At 48.9% G+C, this 27,245-nt stretch overlaps 2 protein-coding genes across 2 annotated transcripts in view; one reads left to right on the top strand and one right to left on the bottom strand.

Moving 5' to 3' along the window:
• The window catches only part of Syn (synapsin), a 60,020-nt gene extending 54,554 nt beyond the window's left edge, over positions 1–5,466 (bottom strand). The window contains exons 1-5 of the mRNA XM_076307810.1: positions 5,373–5,466; positions 4,823–4,881; positions 3,425–3,509; positions 2,694–2,824; positions 2,424–2,644 (exon numbers count right to left, since the gene is read on the bottom strand). Coding sequence (XP_076163925.1) covers positions 2,424–2,644; positions 2,694–2,824; positions 3,425–3,509; positions 4,823–4,881; positions 5,373–5,466 — 590 coding nt within the window. The remainder of the gene's footprint in view (positions 1–2,423; positions 2,645–2,693; positions 2,825–3,424; positions 3,510–4,822; positions 4,882–5,372) is intronic.
• Positions 5,467–10,858: 5,392 nt separating this feature from the next.
• The window catches only part of LOC143144005 (uncharacterized), a 33,921-nt gene continuing 17,534 nt past the window's right edge, over positions 10,859–27,245 (top strand). Inside the window, exon 1 of the mRNA XM_076305929.1 lies at positions 10,859–11,294. Within this exon, the coding sequence (XP_076162044.1) occupies positions 11,202–11,294 (93 nt within the window). The 5' untranslated portion in view covers positions 10,859–11,201. The remainder of the gene's footprint in view (positions 11,295–27,245) is intronic.

The raw sequence follows: 27,245 nt of genomic DNA, 5'->3' as shown, positions 1-27,245 counted from the left end.
TGGAAGACAAGCTATGGTGGTGGTCGTGATAGCGGCAATCGGTCGGATTGGCTCTTGGTCTCGCGCTTTCGCGTTTCAACCAGTATCTCGCACTCCCTCGCTCGCATATCGCTCATGGTCTCGTGGGATCTTAATGCACATCGAATCAGCCAGTGCTCGGGGATGTGTGGCGTGGATGGCGTCGCCCGATGATGGACGATTGCTGATTGCTGGTTTGCATGCGTGACGGGTGACGTCGCGTTCGATTTACTCGCACGTAGTCCCGCAGCGAAAGCTCGAGCTTCGGGCGATGGTCTCGCTCGACCATCGTTGTAAACGCAAAGTTCGCCGTTACGCTCGTGCTTTACAAGCAGGGACGACGCGACGGTTTCCCTCGCGAGACGAGTAGCCGAGGGACCGTTCAGCGACGTTGTAATTAGCCACGGCGCGTCCGGTGACACGCGACCGAACGGAATCGAAACGCGTACGGCGAGCTGGCTAAGCTTCGTTCGTTGCGTACCGAGATCGCGAACGAACGACCAACCGGAACTACCGAACGCCCGGCTACGATCGATCGGATTTAACCCCCGCGCGTTCGCGTAACCCCGATGACGTTACTAACGGTGAACATCGAGCTTCGCAGGCTGACATCGCATACCAAAAGCGGTTTCCTAAACGATCACATGCAAAACACCGTTTCCATTCGTTGGACGGTTCGCGGTGACGAACGATCTAGCTAGAATTCGTTTCCCTTTATTTTCCAACGGTGATCGATCGACACGCGATCGTTTCATTACGCGAGACATGCCCCGTCGATTAATATTGTCCACCCTGTCTACGGTATTCCGGCCCGCGTTCAACGAAACTCGAATTACGGTTTAATTACGGTTTAACGGGCGAATCGGATAACGCTCGGTTAATTGAACGAGCACTTTATCGACCCGGTGTCTTGTATTGTATCGCGGGGCACAATACGGACCGACGTCGACTCGACCTTTCAACGAGATAAGTGTTCGTTGCTTCGGTGCTCCGTTACGTTGCTCCGGACGCGACGCGGACGCCGATGATTTAATTTGTTTTTTTTTTTTTTCTCAAACTCGAGTGTCTCGTTCGCGGTCTCTACGCGAACGCGAGCTCGAGAGCCGATTTCCCGATTAGCGATTTCGATGTTCACTCGCGGGAATGCACACCGAGAATTACACCCGAAAAATGCGAAAAATACCTAAAAGGTACCGATCTCTTTTCGAAAGACGTTCGTACGGCGTTTCGACCACCGTGCTTCCGAATTCTTCGAGTCTTCCTCGTATCAACTGTGGAGGGAAGTTCCAGGAACTCCATCGAACAGAGATCGATCTTGCGGCATGCAAAGTTTAAAAAGAAGCTCGATTCCCCGCTGGTCGCTCGAGGGACGCTCAATGGAGAGTATCGCGACGCCGGCCGTGCACCGATTTTCTTTCCGCGTGGAAAACGGAACTCGCGCGGAAAGAGCGCCACGATAGCGCCTTTATCGTTTCGCGTACCGTACGAGTTGTTAACGAGCAACGAAGGGATTGTTCCTCTCGTGTACAAGAGGTACAATGATCGCCGGAAATGACGCGAAAATCAATGAGTTTCCGAGTTAAGGTTCATTTACGCTGGCTCGGAACCACAGTCGAAACACGAGTCGATTGTGTTCTGTCGCTATTACCAGTTGTTGAATGTTGAACATTGATGACTAACGCTTCGCACGTTCCTTCAAAGCGCTTGTAAGAAACAAATACTAATGCAAACTCTTGAAGAACGTTAGTGTCGTTGGTGATATTAAACACGAACAAGTAGACCGACAAATTATCGAATATTTGTACTTTTCAATATTTGTACATTGAACAAATGGGAGGGCACTCTCAAATATGAAAACTTAAACGCGATGTTCATTGCATGGTCTTTTGAAAAAACTTTCGCAGCACCGCAAATGTGTGCGATTTGTTCGAGATTCGTCGTCAACGATTTTTCGATTCGGTCCTCGTTAAGCTTCTATACCGCTCAAGACCTATACTAACGAATAACCGAAAATGACAAAATACGATCGTTCGAGAAAACTGCAAACGTACGCGATTTGTTCGCGATTCGTCGTCAACAATTTCTCAATTTGGTCCTCGTTTGTACCGTTCAAGACGCGTACCGGTGAACGAGCTCAACTCGTTCTCGACTCGTCGCTGGTACAAATGGACTTTCAGCGGGCGACGACGCGGGATCACGATTCTCCCGACATCGTTCGAGAAAAGTGACCACGAGAACGACGAGAATCGCGGAAACGTTGCACGGCCGTGTATCGTTCCTTGCGCGAAGTTTCGCGTTGTTGAAGTGGTCGGTCGCTCGAATTCAAGATCGCAGCGAGCGAGCCTCGAGCGGTGAATTTAAGAATCGTCGCGTTAGAAGTCTGAGCTGGAAGAGGGCGCACTCACCTCCGTTTCAGGTAGTTAACATTGGAGGTGAAGGACTGCCGAAAGTTGGAGAATGAAATGGTGCCGGGTGATGGAGCTGTACCACAGTATTTGGCGCAACCGCCGCGGCCTGTAATCTTGCCGGTTGACACCGACTTCGTCCCCCTGACGAGTGTCGCCGGTTCTTGCCTCTCAGCTTCTTCTCGAGGTTCGCGTACGCGATGGTCTTCGTGTTCCACGAGCTACGCGGATCGGCGGTGATCGAAGATGTGGTTGAGTCGTTGCTCGTACAACGATCGACCGTTTCGGTGTTTGCGTCTCCTTGTCGTGTTGCGGAATAAACTTCAACGTAAGGTAATCCGAAAGGAAAGGACGAACTAAGAGAGGTGAGGAAGGAGAAACTAAACAATCCAAGTTGAAATCTGAAAGGGAATCATCGAACCTGGTTAATAAATAGGGCCGGTGTTGGGGTATGGTTAGGGTGATTAGGAAATACCAATTGGTACAATTGTAAGAAGAATTTGGAAAATAACTCGCTCGTAGGAAATTATTGGTAGACTTTGTTGTTTTGTATATATTTTATTGGAAGTAGTAGGCTATCCGATCTGGGCTCGACGTTCGGGGTTGGAAATTTTGTTCGCAACGAGGTAGGGACGAAGGTTCAACAAGGCGTATCGAGGGTAATTGTTATATTTCTATTTCCTTCGTTTTTATTACCGGAGACGATTAATTCCAAGGTTAGCCACGTTACGCGAGAGGGTAAGGGGGATTAAAAGCGAAGAAATTGCAACTCCGCAATAAACTGTTATCGATTCCCTTTTCTTAAAATAAACAATGCTCGTGCGAGCGAAAAGGTTAACGCGGGTCGTTGTTCGTTTTAGATCTAAGGAATTGATACTCGTTGCGTGGAGAAAAATTTTAGAAAATTTTCAACGGTATTTAACCTAACGATTGGTTAGGTTTTCTCTCGAATTTCGAGGCTAGTGGTTCGCAACTATCGCAACGTATTTACGATTCTGTACATTTCTCTTCGTATTGCATTTCGTTGTACTTCGGATCAATGTTTTGTAACAGTTTCAAGGAGGAGCGAAATAAATCGATCGAAATCTTCGAAGGAAAAGCATGGAAAGATTTTACTCTCCAATAATTTACCGAACATAAATATCTTCTCTTTCCGCCTTTTCGACCACCCTCTTGGCGAGATATCTTTAGCAAAATTATCGTCGATACTATTCGCAGCTCGAGAAAGACCCTCGAGTCGAATTTTAAAATTCACCGGAGGTTGCGTGCAAAGTAAATTACCTAACTCGACGAACTCGATGTCTATCGCGACCGGTGGGCGAATAGGAATGTTAGCCCAAAATGGGCAAAAGAAATTACACAGTAATTCCGAGGAAAACAAATTTGCATAAATAAGAAACGTACGAAAAGTCAAGAGTCATCGCCCCGAGTGTTCCTGGAAATCGTAAACAATTTTGATTCGCCCACCGGTTGTAATAAAAAATTAAATCGAACGATCCACTCCGTATCTCGAACATCTTCGCGAAGAAGATATCTTTCGTCCGTGACGAAAAAAATGTCGATTCGTTCACCGGTTAGGAAAAAAATTGAGTCGATCGAGTTAGTTCATTCCGTATCTTTGCGAAAAAGAATCGCGGAAAAAAAATTCGAGTCGTCCACCGATTACGAAGGCAATAGAGTCGAGTTGAATAATTCGTCCTGTATCTTAAATGTCTTCTCGAGCGAGAGAAATTCTATGGTTCGCGATGAAAAAGGAAAAAAAATTCAATTCGCGAAGAAGCGGTGGCGAAAAAAAGGTGAAGGCGGTCGAGTAGGGAGGTGGTTCACCCCCGTATTCGTACGGCATCCTCGAGATTCCTCGAAATGACAATTTTCCGGCTCGAGCGACGCGGAAGCAGCGCAAACATCCTCTTTTGCACGAAGCCCGCGGGGGAAGCTTTATGCGCGCGAAACGAAGACCTCTCGCCGAAATTTAGCACGAGGAAAGTGGAGCTCGCGATACCCCGCTGATCGATACCGGTGGCAGCGTGACTTTGCACGCCGAGAGAATTTTTACGCGAACCGGCCCCGTTCGTTTTTCTACCCCGTGTCTCGTACGTCCACCACCGGCAACGATTTCGAGCCGCGTATTTCATCGCGATAACAACGATAACGAGTTTATTGGCTTTCGCCGACACCCCGCCGCGCGGAACTAATTATCCTTTCCAGCGAGCGAAGGAAACGCGAAATAAATAGTACGTTCGTAGCACGCTTGCGGAAACAGTCGCGTTGAAATTCCACGAAATTATAACCGGCACGCGACCACCTCGGGTTTAGAAACTCGCACGTCTCTCGAAAGAAACGAAACTTCAACGTTCTCCGAAACGAGGTAATTCAATCCGCGAAGAGAACGAACGTACTTGACGTGGAGTAGAGTTCAGAATTTCTTCGAAATCGTAACAAGTGGAGTTCGTTTCCCCTGTTCGTCGGGGGAGGGATTATTCAATCGGAGATAAACTTGGAAATTAACGTGGTTCCGCGCTATATACGACACCTCGATCCGTTCCCGTTCGATTAATTTCGGTTCTCCCCAGGAGGGCTCGATTGAATTTCAAACGAGTCTCGATCGACTCTCTCCCTCCCTCGTTGGAACTTCGCGTTTCCACCCCCCACCCCCCTGTCGTTCGCTCGGTGAATTCTCGAATATTTACGCGATTGTTCGAAACTGTGAACTTGACACGACGGGTAACGCGACACTCGTCGATTATCGTCGACGCGGAGTCGTTTCTAATTTTAAAGCGTCGCGGATGTCGCGAAACGGTCGACCGCGACGGTTCGATCGTCGCGGCACCGGGGGTTCGAGCAATCTCGATGCCCCGAATCGATTTCGCGACACACCCTTGCGCTCGAAACCCCCGAATAACGCGCCGATGGAACGACGGACTTACGCGCGACCGCGGTCGACGTTACTTCGGTTAATAATATTCGTAGAGAGATAGAAAACTGTGTATCCACAGCGCGATAAGTACGGTCCCTTCTCTGGGTTCCCGGGGGTCTTTGGCATTCGCGTTATCTCCAGTGGCTTCGGCTTAGACTCCGGTAATAATCGATGACGAAAGAGTCCCTAGGTGTTAGGGAAGGGCAGGCGCATCGACCGCCCAAAGCTGCGCGCACGGAAACCTTCCGTTCGTAACGTCGAAATTACGCACGGATCGGGCGATACTTACCGACCAATGCTTACCGAATAATTAATTCTAGCGGTAGGAAGGGTCGTACGCGACCGAACCCGCTCGCGGATATTCTCAACGCGCGGAACACTGTGCTGATCGGTGTACGCGCCTAGTCCGCGGTTCGCCCTCGAAGGAGTCGGTCGTTTCGTTCGATCTTTGTTATTTTTCGCGCGGATTCGTTCGATCGAGATCCTTTCCAACGGTTTCTCCCCGATGAACCGTGTCCGAGTACTTCTCCATGGAGGATTAAGTTTACTCGAAACGAGAGATACGAAAATCATGGAGACACCGAGCGCGATCAAGTGCTACCGTCTCGTTCCCCATAGAACGCGGATTCGAGTACGTACGTACTCCCGCGTAAATTCCAATCGGGTGATCAAGATCCGCGCCGTATCTCGAGACGAGAACCACTATCGACGGCGATCGAACGCGATCTCTCCCGTTCGCGTCGAAACTCTCTGGACCGAATCTCGCGAACGTCGATCGCTCCGAGTGGTCGAGATAATTGCGCGTCTACTCGAACTACGGACTCGAACGGTAAAAGTCGCATCGGCGGGGTCCTCCGCGACGGACAATCAATTACGCATCCCCCTCGATTCCCCGGTGACCGTTCCGAGCAACCCTTCATCTCCCGACCGGGAGTCGTAGCACTAAGAGTGTACCGTGGAGATCGCGACTCTGCTCCGAGTTCAAAGTTGGGAGATCGTCGTGCGGGAAATTCCGAAAAGAAACTCGAAACGAGGCCCACTTAATCGCTACCCTTAAGTCTACGAAATTGAAATACACTGGGATCGCGAACGATCCGAGGAAACTGGCACTCACCTGTGTCGCGTGCGTGTACTACCCACTAGTTCGCCGGTGAAGCAGTGAGCCTCGGTCGCGGATCGCGAGGGTGTTACCCGGAGGGTCTCCCGGCGGTCGATAGGTCCGCGCATGCGTCCTTCTTATCGTCCCCCCTATCCTACCGAAGACGCGGGCGCGATCCGTCGGACAAGGGGAAGAAAGGGACGAGCCCCGGTGTGTGTTTTCCGATACGCTACGGTGATCTCTGTCGTTCGTTCGGGCACACGATATCTATTTCTCGCTCCCGCACTCTCTCTCCCTCTTTCGTTCGCGAACTCCGTTTCTTCCTCTTTCACTCGCGCGCGTTCCCTCTCTTGGTCGCGTAAGCTCTCCTTCTCTCTCTCTCTTTCTCCCTTTTTCCCTCGAACGTGCCCCCTCTCCCTCGTTCGCTCGCCCGTACTCTCTCCTCCCTCTCTCCACCCTCTGTCGCCCTCTCTCGCCCTCTCTCTTGCATCCCCCGTCGGTTCCCGGTGTTTGTACAGGGTGACGTCGCTCGATGCGCCGTCGAATACGCTCCACCTGCGTTGCCCCGGCGAAGATGAAACGTCGGCCCAGGGCATCGCGGTATCGCGCGTCCTCGTCGCTGGTTTTTACCACCCCGGCAGCGAGACGCTCGCGAGACCCGGGACCCGAGCACCGGCTCCAGGAAGCTGCGTATTCCCGACGGTGAGTGGAGGGGGCTGTCTGTACGCGCGATCGGGATACCGTGTCCCCGGGAATACTATTTCCGCGAAATCCAGGCGCGCGTCGTTCCACTCGTTTCACCGATACCCGGCGCATTAATTATAGAGCGAGGGCGGTGTTGATTTCGCGGTCCCCGGAGCGAGCGGACCACTCGACCGTACACCTCCGCCTCCGCCGGCTCGGCCATCGCTACCGCCTCTACCGCCGCCGCCGCCGCCGCCGGGGTACACGAAAGAATTAATGCAGCGACCCAGATATTCGCGCGCGGCCCTCGCACTTACACCCCGGGCGCTTTTGTGCCTCATGGAAATCGCGCTTTGAAATCTTTCGGGAGACAGAGTCGCGTTCCCATTGTCCGCTTACGGTGCGGCGGCGGACTCGCGACGCCGTCGTCGCGAGGCTTAGAGAATCCCCGCGTCGTCGCGCGAAACGCGGAACCGAGTGCCGCGTTCCGGAACAAAATCTTTGCCCCACCCCATCTCACGGAGGAAGGGAATCCGCGATTCTCTCTCTCTCTCTCTCTCTCTCTCTCTCTTTCTCTCTCGCTCGAGCTTGTCCCGTTCCGCGAACAATGGATCCGATATTCGTAACGATTTCTGCGTCTGCTAGGCGTTTCGAGCGATAAAGGGTTTAGACTGTTTTTTTCGGGGGAATAGGAAATTGTGGGGCGACTGTTTGAAGCGATCAACGAGGAATCGAATTCCTTGGGGAGTGTTTCGTATTGGGCGAATTGTAAGAGAAGGAAGTATCGTTATCGCGAAACATGGAGGAGAGTTTCTTTTTTTATTCGATATTCGTTACTATTGCTGCGTGTGTAAGATGTTTCCAGCGATAAAGGGTTTGAATTGTTTTTTTTCGGGGGAATAAGAAATTGTGGGGCGACTGTTTGGAGCGATCGACGAGGAATCGAACTCCTTGGGGAGGTTTCATATTTTCCGAGTTGAAAGAAAGAAAGTGTAGTCACGAAAAAGAGAAAGGGAATATTTTATTCGATATTCCTAACTATTATTGTATTTTCGAGGGGTTTCGAGCGATAAAGGGATTCAGATCGTTTTGGGGGGAAAAAGAAATTGGGGACGATGATTGGATAAGGTTAACGAGGAATCGAGGGGGATCGAGGGTTGGGGAATCAATTTTCGTAAAAAAGGGTAAGTGTTCTAAACGCAAATAATTGCGAATAAGTTCTTTTTACTCGACATTCTTAACGATTTCTGCTTCCGTGCGCCGTTTTCAGCGACGAGATGTTTTTGGGGATGTCAAAGAAAACAAGGACGACGACTGGGTGGATCAATTTTCGCACGAAAGGAGAAATATCGTCAGCGCGAAAAATTGCGAGGAAATGTCTTTTATTCGATATTCGTAATGATTTCTGCTTTCGTGCGCCGTTTTAACGACAAAGGAATCTAGAATAGTTTTAGAAAAATAAAAGGCGGAATGATAACTCGAGGCGGTCAACGGGAAACCGTGGTGGATCGTGGAATCAAATTTCAAGTTCCAGGAAACACTGGAAGCATGGAGCGCCTCGGGGAGTGCTTTCTACTTCCTGACCCGTAAGAAAGGGAATCGCGAAAAATTGCGAGAAAAGTTCTTTTATCGAACAATGCGTTCTAGTGTTCCCCGATCGCGTTTCGACTAGTAACGAAGAATTGTTTTTTCGCTTAAATGGATCTCAATCACACTTTGAGTTCAAGTTTCGTATACTCGTCTCGAGATAATAACGATGGTTAAGTCTCGTAGTTCGTTGGTCGAGCACCTATACGTCGTTTGTTAAAATTTTTACATACGTTTGGAATTAATTTCAAAAAGAATCGGGTTGCGTAACGTTTTCACCGTGTTCTCCAACGAAGAAGGCATTGTACGGAGTTTCGTTCGTTGCGTACTCGAAACGCATTCTTTTCGTCGGTACGTTGCGTCGCGTTCACCCCTGTTAATTTTTATGGGGAAGTGGGTCGCGAAGATTTTCCCGGGATAAAAACGAACGAAGCTCGGAAAGGCTAGATTTTCATTAGGACCGCGTTTCTCGAGTCTCGCGTCGGTCGTCTCGCCTCGTTACGTAAGAAAATGTGAGTCACGAGTGACTCTTCTTCTTTTGCGAGTTACTTTTATTACCTCCGCGAGCTGTCGTGCTCTCGCGAGACCCATTAATTTACCACACCGGTTGAACGGGTGAAACCGTGTTAACGAGAAAAATCGGTCGAACGACGCTTCGAATCGTACGAGATTTAATACGGTCGATCTCGACGATTTTAATTAAATTTCTCCGGGATTGATCGTAATTGACCCCGACTCTGTCGTTGATTACTCGTAAATAATGTTACGAAATTCAATTTATCGTCGCACGGGAAACGTTCGTTGCCTTCGGTATCGTGGCGAACGTTTCGAAAATTTGATAAACTCGAAATTCAAATTGGATCGACCGCAAACGAAATAGAAGTAAATTCGTTTGAATCGCGACTCGCGCTACCGTGTTTGAAAAACTCTCGATTCTGTACGAATTGTCATCGAAGGCTGCGGTTCGTTAAATACGCGTAGAAGAATCCAAGGTTCGAAACGTAAAATATTCAAGCTCGATCGAGGCGACGAAATCGTCCTCCATTGTTCGCCGTGCGTGGAAACTCGACCTTCGGATCGAGGTATGAAAATGTTTCGGTTTTCATAGAGTCGCGTCACGCTCGTCGTAGGAATCCAATCATCGGCGTTTAAATTATTCGCGTGTAAAGATATCGATGCATCAGATTCTCCAACGGTTCTCGCGTCGTACACGAGCGATCCTATAAGCTTCCCTATTGTCCTCGATATTTGCCTTTGTCCGCATTGTGACAACTTAAGAGCGACCGCAACAATACCCTCGCCAAGCATCGCGACTATCGGCAGTCCTGTAATTCCGCAATCTTCGTTCGATCGATATCCGCTGAATCGTTCGTTCGTTGTAATTTCGTAAGTGTCATCGAAGCTTCCAAACTTCCCTCGAATTTTAAACAGGGATCCTTCTCGCGAGAACCTACCGCTGCGCGCATAAAACGAAACGCACATAAACGAAAAAAAATCTTACGAAACACCGTACCGCGCCGAATTAAATTCCATAAATACAATTCCAGAGGACGGTGCACAATCATCGAGGTATCGAACAAATTGAAACGTTTCGTACCGCGCAATCGAGTTCCGAGAATCGAAGCATTAAAGCGGATGGACCGTTTTCCGAGTCGATATCCACGCTCGAGCGTAGAGGATCTCCTCTCGAATAATTCATACGGAACTAAAAATATAACGTTCCCCCGAATCTCTCCGCGTTCTCTGGGTATCGATTGAACGGCCCGGGTCGTTTAATTGCGCGAGAATTTTTCAAACGCCCACGTTCGGGAATTATGGTCGTTGTTCCGGACGGAGAGTAATGGAAAGCCAGGGGAGCGTTTCGCGGTACGTTCTCGAACCTTCGAAAGGTCTCCTCGTGGTCGTCGATAAGGCCTACCGCGACGTTATCGGCGGTCCACGTGCACGGTGCTGCACTCGTTCGAGGTACGTGGGAAACTCGTGGGACTCATCGCCGGATTCGGAGACATGAATGCGTGGATCGCATACACATCGGATGAAAAGGGAATGGCCGCCGTGGCGCACGATCTATCCCCACCAAAAAGCTGAACACCTGAGCGTCCCTGGGGGCAGCTCAGGAGAGGAACAGTCATTATTGCGCCAGTATAACATTCGCTTCCAGTTCTCTTTCAACGAGGCATCGTGTTTTCGAGACACCGTCCGTCCGTGGTCGCGTACGTACGGCCAAGAAACGAACGGGACACGGCGGTTAGTGGCTCGCGGATCGTTCCAAAGGACCGCGTGGCCGCCTCGTGAACACCGTTGGCCTTCGGAGCACCTGGTGTCCACCGATACGATGCGACACTTCTCGGTGAATAACGAAAATGTGACGTGAGAGATTGGCCGCGCGCAGACCAGCCTTGGCGAGAACGTGACACGTTTCCCGGTACGGTACCCCCCTTGTTTTCGGTGTGGTCACCACGCGAACCCACGCGAACCAATCCACGACAAAATGCCAGTGAGAAGGACCAATTTCCACGCGTTCACCGGTAGTGCGGCTGTGTCGGTACTGTGCCTGGTCCTGGTGGCGCTTCGCGTCGGCGAGGTAAGTTTTACGCGGGCAGCGTACGCGCAAAATTCCTCTCGGCGGTTTTTACACGGCGCTACGCCCGCTACGACCGCTACGCCCGCTACGACCGCTACGCTCGCGCGCTCGCGCGAGATTCTGCGTAGAATGCGTTCCCTCCTCGTTCGTTCTCTCGTCACGATTTCACCGGACACCCGCGAACACTCGACGCGCGCTCACGATTACGCGGTGAGCTCTGCGCGTCTTTCGAACACGGGACGATAAATACGTACCCATTTACGCGTCCTGCGTCGTTGAAATCGTCCCGCTCGGTACACGGAGAATCGGGTACACGGTGAGACGTTTTCTAGGTCGAGTCGACGGGCAGTACTGTCCTTTTTTTTTTCTAAAACGGTCTCGCCATCGGACGGGACACGAAACGTTCGCCTTGGAACGCGTTCGAAGAGTTCGCGGAAATTAATCGATTCGAGATGCACGGAATACCGAAAACCGAGGATGCGATTGGGTTTCGCGCGAGAGCGTCCCGGTTTTTCAGCGTTTTGGGGACACCTACGCGTATCTACGATGCGCTTGTCGCCCTCGATCCGTAACCCGGACCACGAGTTGAGTCTCGAGGTGTTGCAAGACGCATTGTACAGAGTTTGGACGAGATCGTGTTCCTCTTTTGAAGAAAAAAAATCAATCGATGCCAGATATATGGAGTACCAAGAGACGACAGGGGACGTAGTTTTACCACGAGTCTACTGTCCATTTTTGGTACCCCGTGAGTCCTGTAGACGCGCAACGAGTGTCTACGACGCGTTTCTCGGGTTCGATTCGTAATCTTAACCACGAGTACAGACCCAAGATGTTGCAAAATACATCTTACGAGGTTTCGACAGGACCGTGTACGACAGTTTGGGCGCGACCGGAGAGCTCGAAGGATCGATCGTTTCGAGATACACGGAATTATCGAACGATAACACGGGACGTAATTAGTTTCATCGGGAGAGAGTAGCTTTTTATCGGTGTTTGGGGCCGTGCACTCACGAAACGTGTAGTTACGATTGTCACGTTCGACGTTAAGACGGACCGGGACGAGCACCGTCGGAGAGATGTTATAAGACGGGTGTTACGGGGGTTTCGATAAAGCCCGCCGCCGCGGTAAGTAAGACGTTGATGCTCGATGACGTTGATCAAACGTAGCGAAGTATTAATTAGATGCCCGGTGGTGTTCGACGTGGCCGCATCGCGGAGTAAGTAGATCATAGATACCGGCGCTCGGTATGTCGGGTTCGATGCGACTCGGGTACGGTTACTCGTGTTGCCGTTTATTCGTCACCGTATCGTTCGTCACGAGTTAAGATCTGCGCTCGTAAATACGTCGCCCGGACCCACGGTGTGGGCAAACCCGTGGTAGGGCCCGGTCTGGAAATAAGAAAAATCAAGCGGAACCCGCCGACGACTGTTTCCCGTCCCTGACAGAGATTACGCGGGACGCGCGTAGACGCGCGTTCGCCAATAATAAATCGCCGAGATCGGGCCGTGCGTCTCCAGCTGACTCATTCATCTAGCGTGTAAATACGCGGCTCGTCGCTTCTAAAACGGTGTCCCGCGCGCCGGCGGTCGAACGCCGTGCTGATGCCGCCGCTGCTGTTGCCTTTGCTGCGAAAAAAGGCAGAGGAAAAAGAAAAGAAAGAAAAAAGGAAAGAGAGAGAGAGAAAAAGAAACGAAATACGCGCACCAGTGGGTAGGTACGTTTTCGCTCGCGTCCGTTGCACGGATATCCCTAGCGTGCAAATTTATTACGTGAATTACGAACGCGAGAGAGAAGACACCGGTACCGCGAAACGGTGCGCGGTATCGTGAAATTACCCGCGTAAAAGAAGGAGAATCGCCGTGGAATTCGCCCCGATCCACGGGGTAATACGATATTATACAGTAATATCGGGGAGGAGTCACGGTAACGGGCCGTAAACTCGCCTCGCCGACATTGTTCACAGCCTCCCCACTTCTCCCGTTTTCTCCTTATCCCCGGTTAAATGTGTTGCCCCGTTTAGAGAAAAATTCACGCGGAACATGTTCACCGGGAAACCGTGTAATTTGAAAACAACGCATTCGTCGGTCACTCGGAGAGCGTGTTTCGGTAACGTCCGCGAAAAGGCGGGTAAACCGGAAACCGAGAGATATGTTTGATTTACCGGGAAAGAGCGCACGGTTTTTTTTGTCTACCTTACTCGTCGAACTGTAATTTGTAATTCGAATCACGTGGAATGGAATATTTCGCAACGAACGAACGAAATCCTTTCAACGTTTTCGGTCGATTGGTCGTTTTCGAGATCCTGAAACTTGTTCGATCCGAGTAGCAATCGTGTCCATTTATCACCTAGATTTATTTACTATCGGCGAAACAAATATTCAATCTCGATTTTGAAAATTCGAGTAGGTAGACCGTGTCGTTCTTGCAACGAGGAAGAGGTCGGAAATGAAATATTAAAAAAACGCATCTACCTACGCTATATATTTTTTTTTTTAATCAAGACCGATACTGAGAAATAAAAATTCGTTCGACGATTGAGTTTATTTCCTGCCAACGAAGCAAACGTTAAATCTCGATTTATAAAATTCCACTACCGAACGTCGAAAATGAAAAAAAAAACCGAGCAAAGAGTAGCAAACGTATCTACGCGTACCTATCGTACAGATTTATTAAACCACGATATTGGAAAATAAAAACTCGTTCGACCCCCTGGCGAAGCCATATTGCGCGCCACTGGCTCGAACAATTACGTTTATTTACCTCCGTCGAAGCAAATATTAAATTTCGATTTAAACAATATCCGTGGTGAGATATCGAAAATAAAATATCTACAAAAACGCGAAAAGAGCGACAAGCGTGTCCACCTGTACCGTATATTCGTTAAAAAGTCGTGCTGGGAAATAAGAATTTGTACGACTCGTTCGCGCACCGTCGAAACGGACGATCAAGTTTATTTAACCACGGGGAATGAAATATGAAATCTCGATTTGAAAAATTCGTACAGAAAGAGCGGTCGTTCCCGTGGGGAGCTCGCCGGAATGCACTTGTCCAGCGGGAGGGCCCCGCGGTTGTGTCGTCGGAGCCGAAATGTATCGAGCGACGAAAAGCAGCGGGCCCTTGGGTCCGCCTATTACCGCGAGGAATGCAGAGAGTCACAAAGGCGCGAGCGCGCGAGCGCGCCTCCGCGCGGGCATATGTATAATACGAGCCGTACGTGCGGCGAATGCGTGAATTGCACAACCATACGCTGACTCACGGATTTCGTCGGAATGGTAACTAATTGTACGAGCCCCTGGCGTTATCTCCGATTTCGTCGCTAACGCGGGAAACGAGGATTTGTCCTACCGCGTTTGCTCGTTTTCTGCGGACCGTTTCATAAAATGTGGGAATTGCGCGACGGTTACATTCGACGGTTGTAAACGATCGGAACGATACCAGGGACGGTTTCTTTGCCACCGAATTGGCGATCTTTCTTTTTCTCGTCCACGAAAAAAGGAACCAGTTCAGCTATTCTCGTGGCGAGAGTTCCAGAACGCACCGCGCACTCGCGGTGTCGTTTTCGCAACAGCGAGCCGGAATGATTCATAGAAAGTAATAACAGTATTTACAAATTGTCAGCAAGGTCATAGACAACCGCTCGAGCGTTCGGTGGTAAATATTTGTACGGAATTAGCCGACTGCTACGAACCTCGCGGAGACCGATAAGATAAATCGTTTCGACGAACTTTTTATTTTTCCGCGCTGAACGCAACTCTGAAATTACGTTCGGATTTTACGAAACGCTTTGAACGTTAGACACGGAGTACACGTTAATCGTTGAACGTTTTTGGTACGAGAGGTGTAAGCATTAAATTTAGAAACATTTTTCGGCGATGGATGTTCTCAACGGATCTAACAATTTTTTTACGAGCTCTTCTCTCGGAAGAGAAATTACTATCGCATTTGTGCTTCCGGTGTTCAACTGTCGTACAGGTTTAACAACGATATTGGGAGAAAATAAGGTTACGTAACTCGGACGAGTAAATGTTTTAGAAAATAACCGGTGTATGCGGGCGAAACGGTCAGGGAGGAGAACGTAAAAAGATAATAAGAGCATCTTCGACTTTAACGTAAATATGGGCCAGCATTGTTCGCGAATGTGAATGAAACGATGACGGAATAGATAAGTGGTAAATCCGGGAACGCGAAGGCGTGGATGGGCGTGTATGATTCGAAGAAACGCACAGAGAAAATGTAAATGACTCGGCTACACGCATCGGGTATAAATAAGTAAGCAAAGAAATTGGCGCATCTCCGCGAACGAACCAGGAACGAATATACGGAGAAACGTAGCTGCTTCTACTTCGCGATTCATTTCGCGTTTCGAGCCCAAGTATTCCACGAATCCTTTTTCCTAATTGGAAAAAGTATCTTGGGCGCGTCGATATTGTCGAAAATTAGCCTCGAGATTTTATCGAGGAAGTAAAATCGAGGTCCAAACGAACGTAACTAAAATTAATATCGCAATTTAGATATTTCTACTTAGATCGAACGGAACCTCAATTCAACAACGATTCTACTCGAGTCTTGATCAGACACGGCCTAAATCGAACCCAAACCGATATAGACATTCGTTAACGAACTCAACTCCACACCTATCCTTAGTATGTTCTTCGAGTATGTTATATTATTTTTCTCCAAATTTGTCATCTTATCGCGTTGTGAAATTATCAATTCGAGTTCCATAGATTCGGGACATTTTTGTCCCAGATACTTTGCGTTACGAGGAATCTTTCGAGCAACTTCTGACGGTCGATTTTCCATATTTTATTACGAATAATTCCGAGAGAAAAATTCCAGCGTACAATGTATCGGGCCAGAAGGCGTGTTCCACTTGGAATCGTTTCGATACGCGCGATGCACGGTGCATCGAACACCCGGTATGCACCGGACAAATGCGTACCATTTACGCGATCAACGAAACAATGATGTACACACAGAGACACGGGCGCATCGGTGTACCACTCCTCGCGTACCGAACTTTTACTTAATTAAAAAATCTATTTAGCAGGAAGCTGGCCTTGCCACATACGGGGCTATCTGCGACGTAAATCGTAGATACGAGGATTCATTTGTATCCCGATGTATAAATAGACTCGCTCCTCGTGTCCTCCTCCGGCCACCGATGTAATTTTTCCGCACGCACAATTACGCGCGTCAGAGGCGCAAAAGTGTGCTGCGTGTACGGTACAGTTATCGAAACCGTCGATACGCTCTGAAAAGCTTCGGTTTACATTCGAAAGCAGCTTGCGCAAGCTCGCGGAGAATTTTAATGGCGCGCACCGTGCACCTCGCTGGGTTCCCCGCGAATTAATTGCAAACGCTCGTAGCGACTTGCGAAGAATTTTAAGCGTCTTCTTTCGCCGATACCTGTAATCGAGGGCATTACGGTGATCTCTAATAGTAGGTGGCCTTATTAAGGTGCACGGCCTCGCGCCGATCGATTTACCCGACGCGAGTTTATCAATATTTATGAATCGGCGGCGTGTCACCGCGCGCGGACCCCGCGGGTGACGCGCGAAATCGATAAACTTTGGATCCGTTGCGCGATCCTTCGATCCCCGCTACCATTCTGTTCCCCGTCTCGAATACGTTCCCATCCGTGGAACGAATCCATCGCGAAGGATAACCCTGTAACGTTCGAGCGTGCGAGAATCCATCTCGATAGGATTCTCGTCTCCGCGTACAGTTATTCGCGTAATAGAGCTTCGACGACCGTGACGATCATTCGTTGGAATTAAAATTCCACAATTTTAATTCCGCACTTGATTTCAAAGTGATTTTAATGCGCCTCGCGTAGTCCGCGAAAGCCTTGCGAAACGTCGAATTCAACGACGTTAACGCGAACGAGCGTCGAGTACGCGGATCGGGCGCGTGCTCGATACCGTATTACTCACTGTTACAGTACCTGGCGTGAGAACGGACAATTACAGGGCGGAAAACCGATCCGGTTGTTTAAGTATTCAGTTATGTTGAATCGATGCAAAGGCGGCCGGCCGATGAAAAATTCCCTCCGGTTGGCGTCCTCCTCCTCGTGGTCGTCCTCGTCGGCCTCGTACTCCGAGCGCGTGCACCGTGCACGACATACCATTCGGTGTCCTCGAGCGCGGCGAGTCTCGCGCAGAAAATCCCATGCTTCTCATATATCTCGTTTCTCGACTAAACGGAGGAATTTACATTTTCCGCGGGCATTCCGAGCCAGCGGTTTCTGAAATCCACGGGTTGGCGCACGCGGGATACTCGCGCGATGCGACACGACGCGACGCGACTCGACTCGACTCGACTCGGGCTCGACTCGAGCTCGAGCTCGAGCTCGACGCGATTCTCCGGCATCCCCCTCGTTCGACCGCGAACGAAGAAATCGACGGAATTTTAAAACGCGACGACGACGCCGCGATACGCGCATTTATTCCGCCTTTGTAATCCTCTTGCATCGAATATTTTTCAAGGACGATGCACCGGGGCAGCACGAACAGGTTACCAGCACCACGGACAGTGATCGAACGTCGGCGCGAAAAGCACCGCTTCTGCGCTTTAATGAAACTATTCCCCGACGCAATCAATTTCGCGAATCTCGACCATAACGCGATGTTTGTATTTCAGGGACCATCGATTACGAACACCGCGGGTACGGCACACAGTTGCTTGCGATACCTCGCGTATATTTATTTCCATGGTCCAACGAAAGCGTAATGCGACGCGTAATTAATTCCTACACAGAATCTTACTTACGGTCGGTCGGTCGCGAAGAATTTCGACGGACTCTCGATCCCGCGGCGCGGTTACGCGGTTGCGCGCCTCGTTCCACAAATTCGCCGTTAACGGAACGAAGTTAGCACCGTGGCTATCGACGGATACTCTCTCGTCCATCGGGTTACCTCGCAACCGTCGCGTTCCGAGTACACGCTTGCGTACCGAGTACTCGATTCGTTCCACGAACTCTCGATCGCGAACGACCACGGTATCTCCGAACCGAGTACCTCCCGAGTACCTCCCGAGCCGCGTCGAACCAAAATAATACGCCTTTACCACCGCAGTAAACACTCGCGCGTACGCTTTTAAATAGGTTGAATTAACGCCTCGAGCGCGAACGAGTCTCTCCGTCGAACTTCGACGAGCCGCTCCCGTGATAACATTGCCGTTCGACGAGTATCTCGTTTCCTTTTTCTTCGACAATTTGTATCATCGCACTGCACGCGTACCGAGTCGAGAATAAAATGGTTCTCGCGCTAAGTAAATTTAGTACGAACCGAAGCATTTCAGTTCGTTCTGTAACATTTCGTGTCCACGGTTGCGACAACTTAACAGTCCGAGCCGACGATCCCAAGGCGAGCGGTTAAGGTTAGTTTTCTTCGCGACTCTCGTAACAGTCGCTGGATCTACGATGTTTACCGAATTGAAGGATACAGTGTAACGTTGCGTGTCGCAAGAAAGGACAACATCGACAAGGAGACGCGCGTTTCCTCGGAACCTTGGAGGCGAACAATTGCGGTTAGTTTTCGAAAGAGCGTCGAAAAAGAGTTTTACTTTAACCAGCGACCGCGAACATCGAATAGGAATTTCAGACATTGTGGACCATCTGTTCTCTCTCGCAAAATTCGATCAGCGGGCGCCGTACACGTAGCGCTGAAATTTGCGTTCGAGTCTCCCGAGCGCACGCGAACGATAGAAACATTTTTCGCGTTCAACCGTTTCTACAGTATCGAACCGAATCTTCTTCGGGATGCAGAGCAAAGAATTTTCCAACGTTTCGTTTGGCGAAAATCGGAGACGGTAGCGCGTAAGTTACTCGTTCTGTCTCGACTCCGGCGCGAGTACACGACCGTATAAAGCGTCCGTGCGAAAAAGGTCCGACTCGTTGCATACTTTTCCTCTCATCGGCGTGTCCATTTCGGGAGAACGACCACGGACCAGATAGTTCTGCCTACGCCACGGCGACGGCCTACGTTCAGCCGCGATAATATGTCTTTCCCTCGCGATTGCGAAACAACTCGCGGAGAATATCGACGATCCACCCGTACAGCACGGTCCGGTGTAAGCGGCCGCGGTCGGTATGTCATACGTTCTATCTGCATCGGCGAGAATGAACCGCGCGCGGCCGCGCGCAACCCGCGACACGGAAGCATAACGCACGGGTATTGTCCGATTTCAGTCCCACGTTGGCTCGAAACGCGTTCCACCGCGGCGTATAAAATCCCTGCTTTATTACGATAAGAACAAGATACTCTTACGCCCCGGCTGTTTCGCAAGGGGAATATTTCCTGGTTTATGTCCGCGACGCATTCCATCGGACGGTGTTTTATCGAATTAGGATGAGGGCCCGCCTCGCCCTCGGACTTGTTCGAGAACCGAGATTACGAGATTCTTTCCTACTCCTTGGCGTATACGGTCATTTTAATACGAATTTCAACGACGCGCACTCCAGTCGGAGAGTATCGGGATACCTTTCGCGCGAAATGTAAACGAGAAGTTTAGGTAACTTTTTCTAGTTTTGCGACGTGTTACCAAAGATCTGGATACGTGTATTTGCAATTTGGATAATTATTCATCGTAAACGTATGCGTGTTCACTTTAACGCGCGTACTTCCTCCAGATTTCTTCAAATAGAGCCTCTGAAACGATAGAAAAATTAATGAGAAGAACGCTAAAATTGGGTAAGAAGAGTAAAGAAACGCAACGGAATCTAGACGAAGAGAAAACCTGATTTCATCGTGGCGAGATTGTTGTTACACGTCCAGGGTAACTTGTTGATCATTTTGAAAGATTAATTTCACAATGTTTCTTTAGCTTTGCTTTTACACGAAGAATTGAAGTTTGTTGTATTTGGGCCAGGCGTTAATTACAGAACCGAGTAGCAAACGATAGAAATATTAACGAGAAGAACGTTACAATTGGGTAAGACGAGTAAAGAAACGCAGTGGAATCTAGATGAGAAGAAAACATCGTCTCGGTGAAATTTCTTTTGTACGTCCAGAGTAACTCGTTGATAATTCTAAAAGATTGATATCGCGATGATTCTTTGGTATTGCTTTATTTTCCGCGAGCTTTTCGATACTTTCGGAGTGTACGTGGTACGTATTCCGTTAAATTGGGATTACGTAAACCCCGTGTCGAGTTCCGAATCGATGCTCGTACAGGATCGCAGCATTCACGATTCGAGTGGAGGAATTCCCCGATATTCCCTTGTCCCTTGCCGGGTGACTGTTGGAAGCAATACGAACTTCTTGGGGGCATGTCGATGGCTGGAGCCACGGAAGGGACCTGCGACGTTAATGCTCGAGAGACGTTTTTTTTCTCTCTCTTTCTCTGTTTCTCTCCCGTTCGATTTGCATTGGTAAATTCTTCGAACGATCCGAGCGCTGGGAATCACGCATCGCTTCAGCGTTACGTGTTGCTGTGTATCAGAGCGAACGGAAACGGCGCTAATGATGACGCGCTCCAACAGCGTGCATACTATGCATCGTACTACGTACAATACGCGATTTCACCGCTATTCCCGCTTTCATTATTTCCCGGTTATCAAGATGTTACTAAACGTCAATGAAAGTGAATATATTCGAACAATATTACCCGTGGGGCTGGCGCGAGCAACGTACGCGTACATCGCGGCCACGTGATGCGCGTAACGAAACGATCCTTTCGCGTATCATCATCGCGAAAACTTGGGTCGCGGCGCACAACGCTTTCTAATTTGACAAATCGACGCGGAGATCCGCCGCGATAACGTAATACTACGTCCGCCGGTTTGTAAAAGTCGAGATTTTTTTTCCAAACGCGTAGCTCCGCCGCGACTTTTCTCCGGGTAACGACCGTTGCTCGTTTCGCGCCTGGTAAGCGACTATTTTTCTCTTCTTTTCTTTTTTCTCTCGGTCGCATTCCTCGCGGGACAACGAGAGTGAAATTCGTTTCCGTATGCGCTTACGATACGCGACCGAGTCTCTCAGGAATTATTCCGAACGAACGGAGTCTTCCCTCGGTGTTCCGTACGCGCGCCGAGTTTCGCAAAAATTGAACTCGCCGTACGTTTTTCGATGAATGGAACGCGATAAACGAGTACAACCGATTCTACGAACGATAAATCTCTCGACGTACACTTTTGCCAATCGGTTACCACGAAATTGGTAGAACCGGTAGAAATTGATCGGAACGCGATACATTTTTTAAGAAACCGGCAGGTGTTCCGATACCTTTGCAGGGGGGGCGGAAATTTTGCGATCGTCGATCGAGCGATTTTCCTTGTTGGTATTTGTAACGTACGGTAACACATCGTGCGAGGAGGAAAGTGAAATTCGTTTCCGATATGCCCACAGCTACGTACCTTAGCAATTATTCCAACGAAACAGAATCTTTTCTTCGATGTTCAACCGTGACTACAATGCACGTTCGTCGATTTAAGGATTACACCGATCGAATGAAATATTTTTTCGATGCGCCATCTGTGCGTCGAATTTCGTTTAAAAATCGGAGATTGTCAATTGGGCGGATGTTCCTTGTTAGTGTTCGAAATTGGTGTACAGTTCCAGGTACGCCGATGTTCGCTTCTGCAATTCTAATCCGGCAAACTCCGTCCGAGACGCGATTAAATGCTAAACGGTTTCCTATACGCGGAATCTTATTATATTATTACACGCGGAACCTTGCTACATTATTCATCGGGGCAATAGTTCAAATTGATCAAGATCTTATCCTGATTTATTGGGCACCGTCCGCGTCTACCTTTTGCCCCTTTCCGTTAATTTCAATCCATTAACCAACAAATTATCTTTGTTTCGCCATCGATACTTATCTCGTATACGATACGCTCGAGGCTACTCCATTCGAAAGAAAAAATCATTTTCTCACGGAGAAATTCACGCGCGTTCGATACTTCCGAAAACCGAATAATCAAATACGCAGCTTCGACCATTGTTCGTTTCTTCGTAAAAACGTTCCGACCGCAAACTCGAGTCTTCCGCGATGCAACACTATCCAAAGAAAATACGCGCAACCGCGTAAATGTATTTCCATATTTCGCCGTGGTTGCGTTGAAATTGCTCATCGAAGAAGAGGTACTTCGCTCCTAGACGAGTTTTCGCACCGTGGGGTTAAAAGTACGTTCGTTTTCGGATTGAAATTTCCGAGCGAAGTGTTTACGAGGGAATAAATTACGCTCGTTAAAGCCCCGTGTTTGATTTGGTTTTCGTACGCGACGAGGAATACATAACGTATACTTAATATTTCAACTGTCGTCGAGTCATTGTATCGCCCGTTGGAAAACGTTTCTTCGTTCACGGCGCGAACAACGCCGCTGCTGAAGTTTCGAATCTCTTCTTCCGTGGTTTTACCAGCGCCTCGACTTCCAGATAGGATTCACGGACGCTTACATCTTTACGACAATGCCATTTCGTACGAATCGAGGTGTGTGCCGCGAACGGGCCGATGTGCACGTACACGAGCGAACACAAAGGGAACCCCGTGGTACTGCACACGAAGCGTGAAGAACGTACCTCTTCGCCGATTTCGTCCCGACGTCGCCTTCGGGAGAACCGTGGATATAAATCACGATCTCCACTGACGCGGCTGATTTGCCGGCTGCCGTGGGCAAACCTATATGAGTTCTGCCATGGATCGACGCATCTCGAGCGTTTAAACTTTCCACGGGGCTCGAGCGTTACACGGCGCCCTTTTCAAACAATTATTGCAAATATAATACGAATTTTACCATACCGATTTCACCGTTGATTACCACACTTCGTTACCTAGAGCACAATCAATACTCTTCGATGTTTCGATCCGTACCTTTCAGAGTTCCGTTCGGGTCAACGCGGTTAACCGGTCTCTCGCAGCACGTGTATCGAGAAATGTTACAATAACGAAACAATGTTATTTTTCGTTTCTCTCGTTACGAAGTTACCGATTCGCTTCGATCGTTCAATGCATAGATCTTTTTTAAAAAATTCCTAACAGAACTTGAGAAAAAGATTATTTCGCTCGTTGAAACGAGTAGACATTTATCGGGAAATGATTCAAGATTTATAAAAATATATAGAAATACGACAGTAGATGAGAAACGCTCGTTAAGTAGATAAATCGTGGTTTTGCAATTCGACGCGTTTAAAGGTTAATTTATTCAAATTTGGTGCGTCGAGAGTAATCGAGTTCTCGAGGTGGAGAAAATGTGGATCGAAGAGTGAAACGCGTTAAAGTGTCCACGAACCACGGTGCTCTGAATGTTACAAATGCGCCGAGAACACTTGGTACGTCCGATTCGAAGACGGTGATGGTCGGTTAACTGGACGTCGCGTCTGCTTCTCGCGAAGGGTATTGTTTAAGCGTTGTTCGACAAAGCGAAAAGAGCGCAGCACCGTTATGCAAAAGAGGCGACGTCTTTTAAGAGTAGCGGTAGCCCGATCGATAATTCGCGAGACCACCAACGACGACCGTGCCTGTCGCGAAGCACGAACGGTAACCTCGTGAAATTTACGCATCGAAATCTCCATTGTAACGAGAGAGAGTGTCCCGCGCGAACATCTATCGCAGAACGAGAGAAATTCGCTTCACGATTCTCGAAATCGAACGACCTTTTCGTTTCTTTTTTTTTTCTCGAGAAACATATCTCGATTCCTCGGGTTCTCTCGCCCGAGATCGGTCGAGTTCGTAAATATCGTGTTTTTTTTTTGTTTTTTTTTCCCCCCTCCACGAGACAAAAGAACTCCTCCGTACGAAACATCGGTTTACCGTTTTAATATCGCGTTGGCGACACGAACGAGTATTTCCACGCGTGCTCGACTTTTTTCGATAGTCGGTGCACACGATTGGTATCGTCGTCGAATCTCTCGGAAAATTGCTCTCGGCTGACCATTGGCTTCGATTCTCGTTTCTCTCTCTCTCTCTCTCGATTCGCCTCCTCCCCTTTACGATAGTCCGAATAATCGAATCGTTCCGCTGGTACCGTGAAATACAAGCCCCGTGCACGCTGCGTACGGAATCGTCGCGGTTGCCGGAACAATAAACGTGCTCCGTGTGTCGCTACTTGGGACCGTAATGATGCCGTTTTAGAGGAGATAAACGGCACAGTTAAGAAAACGGCATCGGCGGGGATTTCGTTGCGTCGTCGTACATACTCATTATCCTTCTGATGGGAATGTCCGAACGAAATTATTGAAATGTCCCCTCGTGCTTCGTTCCGCCGCGTATGGGGCCAGCTACCATTACGGTACGTCCGGGTACCCGCGCGTTACGTTCACGTGCGATACGCCGTTGCAACGGGAGGAACTCGATGCTCGTAAGAATTAGAAACGCCAGCAGCGGTTATCGGTGAAGTTCGCGAAACGAACGATTTAGGTACGGACGATATCGTTGAGACAATAGAAGAAACGAAATATACGCACCGTACCGATAAAACGTTCGATCGCGTATCAATTCGCCGAGCTCGATCCCGCCTCGAGCGTATTAACGCTTTCGTTAACGTATTTCGATCGCAATCGCGTCTCGATCCACCGAAAAGAATCTCCGCTCCGGTTTCGTAAGTATTCGCGCGGTGACACGAACCGAACGTTTACGGAACGACATATCGCATCGAATCGATTATTAACAGCTTTTAAATGTCTACGCGTATGCTCTCGATCGCGAGAGATCGAAATAGAATTGCGAAAGTATCGGGTATCGTTGTTCGAGACCGGTATGCAAAATCGTGATATTTCGTCCGGTGTTTTTAATCGACTTTTAAATTACAGTTTCGAGTACTTTTTTCGAAGCGTGTTCTACCCTCTGCGAGGCACCCTTCCGCGACTCGTGGCTGGCAGAATTTTATTTCGGTCCCAATGAGCAAGTGGAGAGGCAAATTACATTTCGATCGTTCTGCCCGACCCTCTTCAGGAATTTTAATTTAACATTATAAAGGATAATGTAGAGCGAACCATCAGCAGTCCGTCAGTCCGTGCGTCGTTGTTTCGTTTCTTTTTGCGTACGGTTACGGATTCAATTTAAATCTTCGTCGCGCCGGGGCTACGACTTTTACACGTAACCACGCGGTGTTAATTTAAAACTTCTGAAGAGGGTCGGCGAAACGACCGAAACGCGACTCGACTTCCCTTTATTTTCTTTTCTCGATTACCTTCCTAAATTGGTACTACGTATCTCCATATTTCCAATTGTACGCCCCTCGGTTGGCACACAAATACGCGTACACCGATACACGTGTATTCGTACAGCGATGATAATTATAATAGCGAGGTCCTTATCGCGCCAAGATCGTACGCATTAAAAAGAGAAGAGAATAATAATATCGTACGGAGGGACGAAAGAAGGAAAATAAGTTAACGCGCAGAAGTAAAATTAGGTATTACGATAATTGCATCGATAAGAAAGAGTAAATATAGCAGAAAGTAAAATAATATAGGGTAAACACCGGAGAAGGAGAAGAACAAAGATGATCGCGATAAGAACGATAATTATCATCGAATACTTGTATCCTACAACGAGTACCGGTAGCCGGTTTGCTAATACCTTGTTGCGTACATTTTACACCAACCATTGAAACAATCGAATTACTCGCCTTCTTTTCAATTCTTTCGACGTACCGTGTTTTCGTAAATATTATTCGTTGTTATCGTCTTTGCCCCTTCTCTGTAACACGGAGCGAAGAAATGATTATACATCCGGAACGACTCGGTAACCGGGACCCCGAAACGTTACGCGAAACGTACGTGCGCCAACGTTGACTAATTCCGGAATGGGTTGTACACCTTTTAGTAGTTATCGGTTCGTTTTACGGATAATGTTACGGTTAGCAGTACCTCTAGTATGAATTCTACGCGCGAGTCAAGGCTCGCCGGCGAGACCGCAGAGAGGAGGAGGATCTCGCCGCGAGAGGACCACTGACCTCAGCACGGGCAATAAAACCGAATGCAATTTCGCCTTTTTGCTTTTTAATTTCGCACTTTCACTTTTCGCTGTACTTTTCCGTCTGGCCGCGGCCGACGTTCCGTGCGGAGCGTTCTCCGTCGTGTACCTACACCTACCTACCTACCTACCTACCTACCGAGCAACGCGCCACGATCCTTTTTCCACGAGACCGTGCGTCTCCATTAAAACGAGAAACACTGGGACGCCGTTTATTAATCGAACCACGCGGCACCCGTTGCAGACAGTGTCGAGAGAAACGTTTCGAGCGGCTCGCGTTCGCTCGCGCAATTCATATTTAAATTCGACGCCGCCGCCGCCGCCGCCGCCACCGCCACCGCCGCCGCTCCTGGGAGCCGGCAGATGGAACATATTTATTAATTGCCCTCGATGTTATAACGTTTTAACGATTTAATTGACGGGGGATTAACGACGATAACGTATGCCCGCCTTTTCCATTTTCTCGTGCCGATAAAGAGGAGCTTAGACCGATCGAGATTGTTGCTAATTGCCGCTCTATTATCGTCGGTTTAGAGGCTACCGTCGAGTTTAAGAATCGTTGAGGCAACGGTAAACGGGAATCGAGTATTAATCGCGCACCGTGTTGTTGCATCGGGGTAATTCGACCTCGACGGATAAGCATTATAATCAACGATAATAAAAACGGTTTCTATCCGGTATTTCTTTGTTTTCTTCTTCTTCTTCTTTTTTTCTTTCGTCGCAAAGAATGCTCGGATCGATCGAAAGTGAAACATTCGACGCGTCGATCGCGTCGATCGCGTCGCGCGATCGGCTCGGTAACAATTTTCTCGACGATCGTGGCTGGTGTTCTCGTTTGTTTACGACGTTTCGAACGATCGAAAGACGTCGCGTTTCCAGGAACGCGAGGAGATCACCGATGGCAGAAAGGAAACGCGCTTTCTTCGATCTCGGGATCGCGAGCGACGTGTCTCGGTTGCACGAGCGAGAAATTGCGTTTTAATTATTACATTTTAATCGTTTAATTTATTTGCGCGAGAAAGCGACGA

The sequence above is a fragment of the Ptiloglossa arizonensis genome, chromosome 3, assembly GCF_051014685.1.
Source record: "Ptiloglossa arizonensis isolate GNS036 chromosome 3, iyPtiAriz1_principal, whole genome shotgun sequence".
Taxonomy (NCBI): Eukaryota; Metazoa; Arthropoda; class Insecta; order Hymenoptera; family Colletidae; genus Ptiloglossa; species Ptiloglossa arizonensis.
Note: the sequence above shows the minus strand (reverse complement) of the source record. Positions and strands in the feature narration are given on the sequence as shown.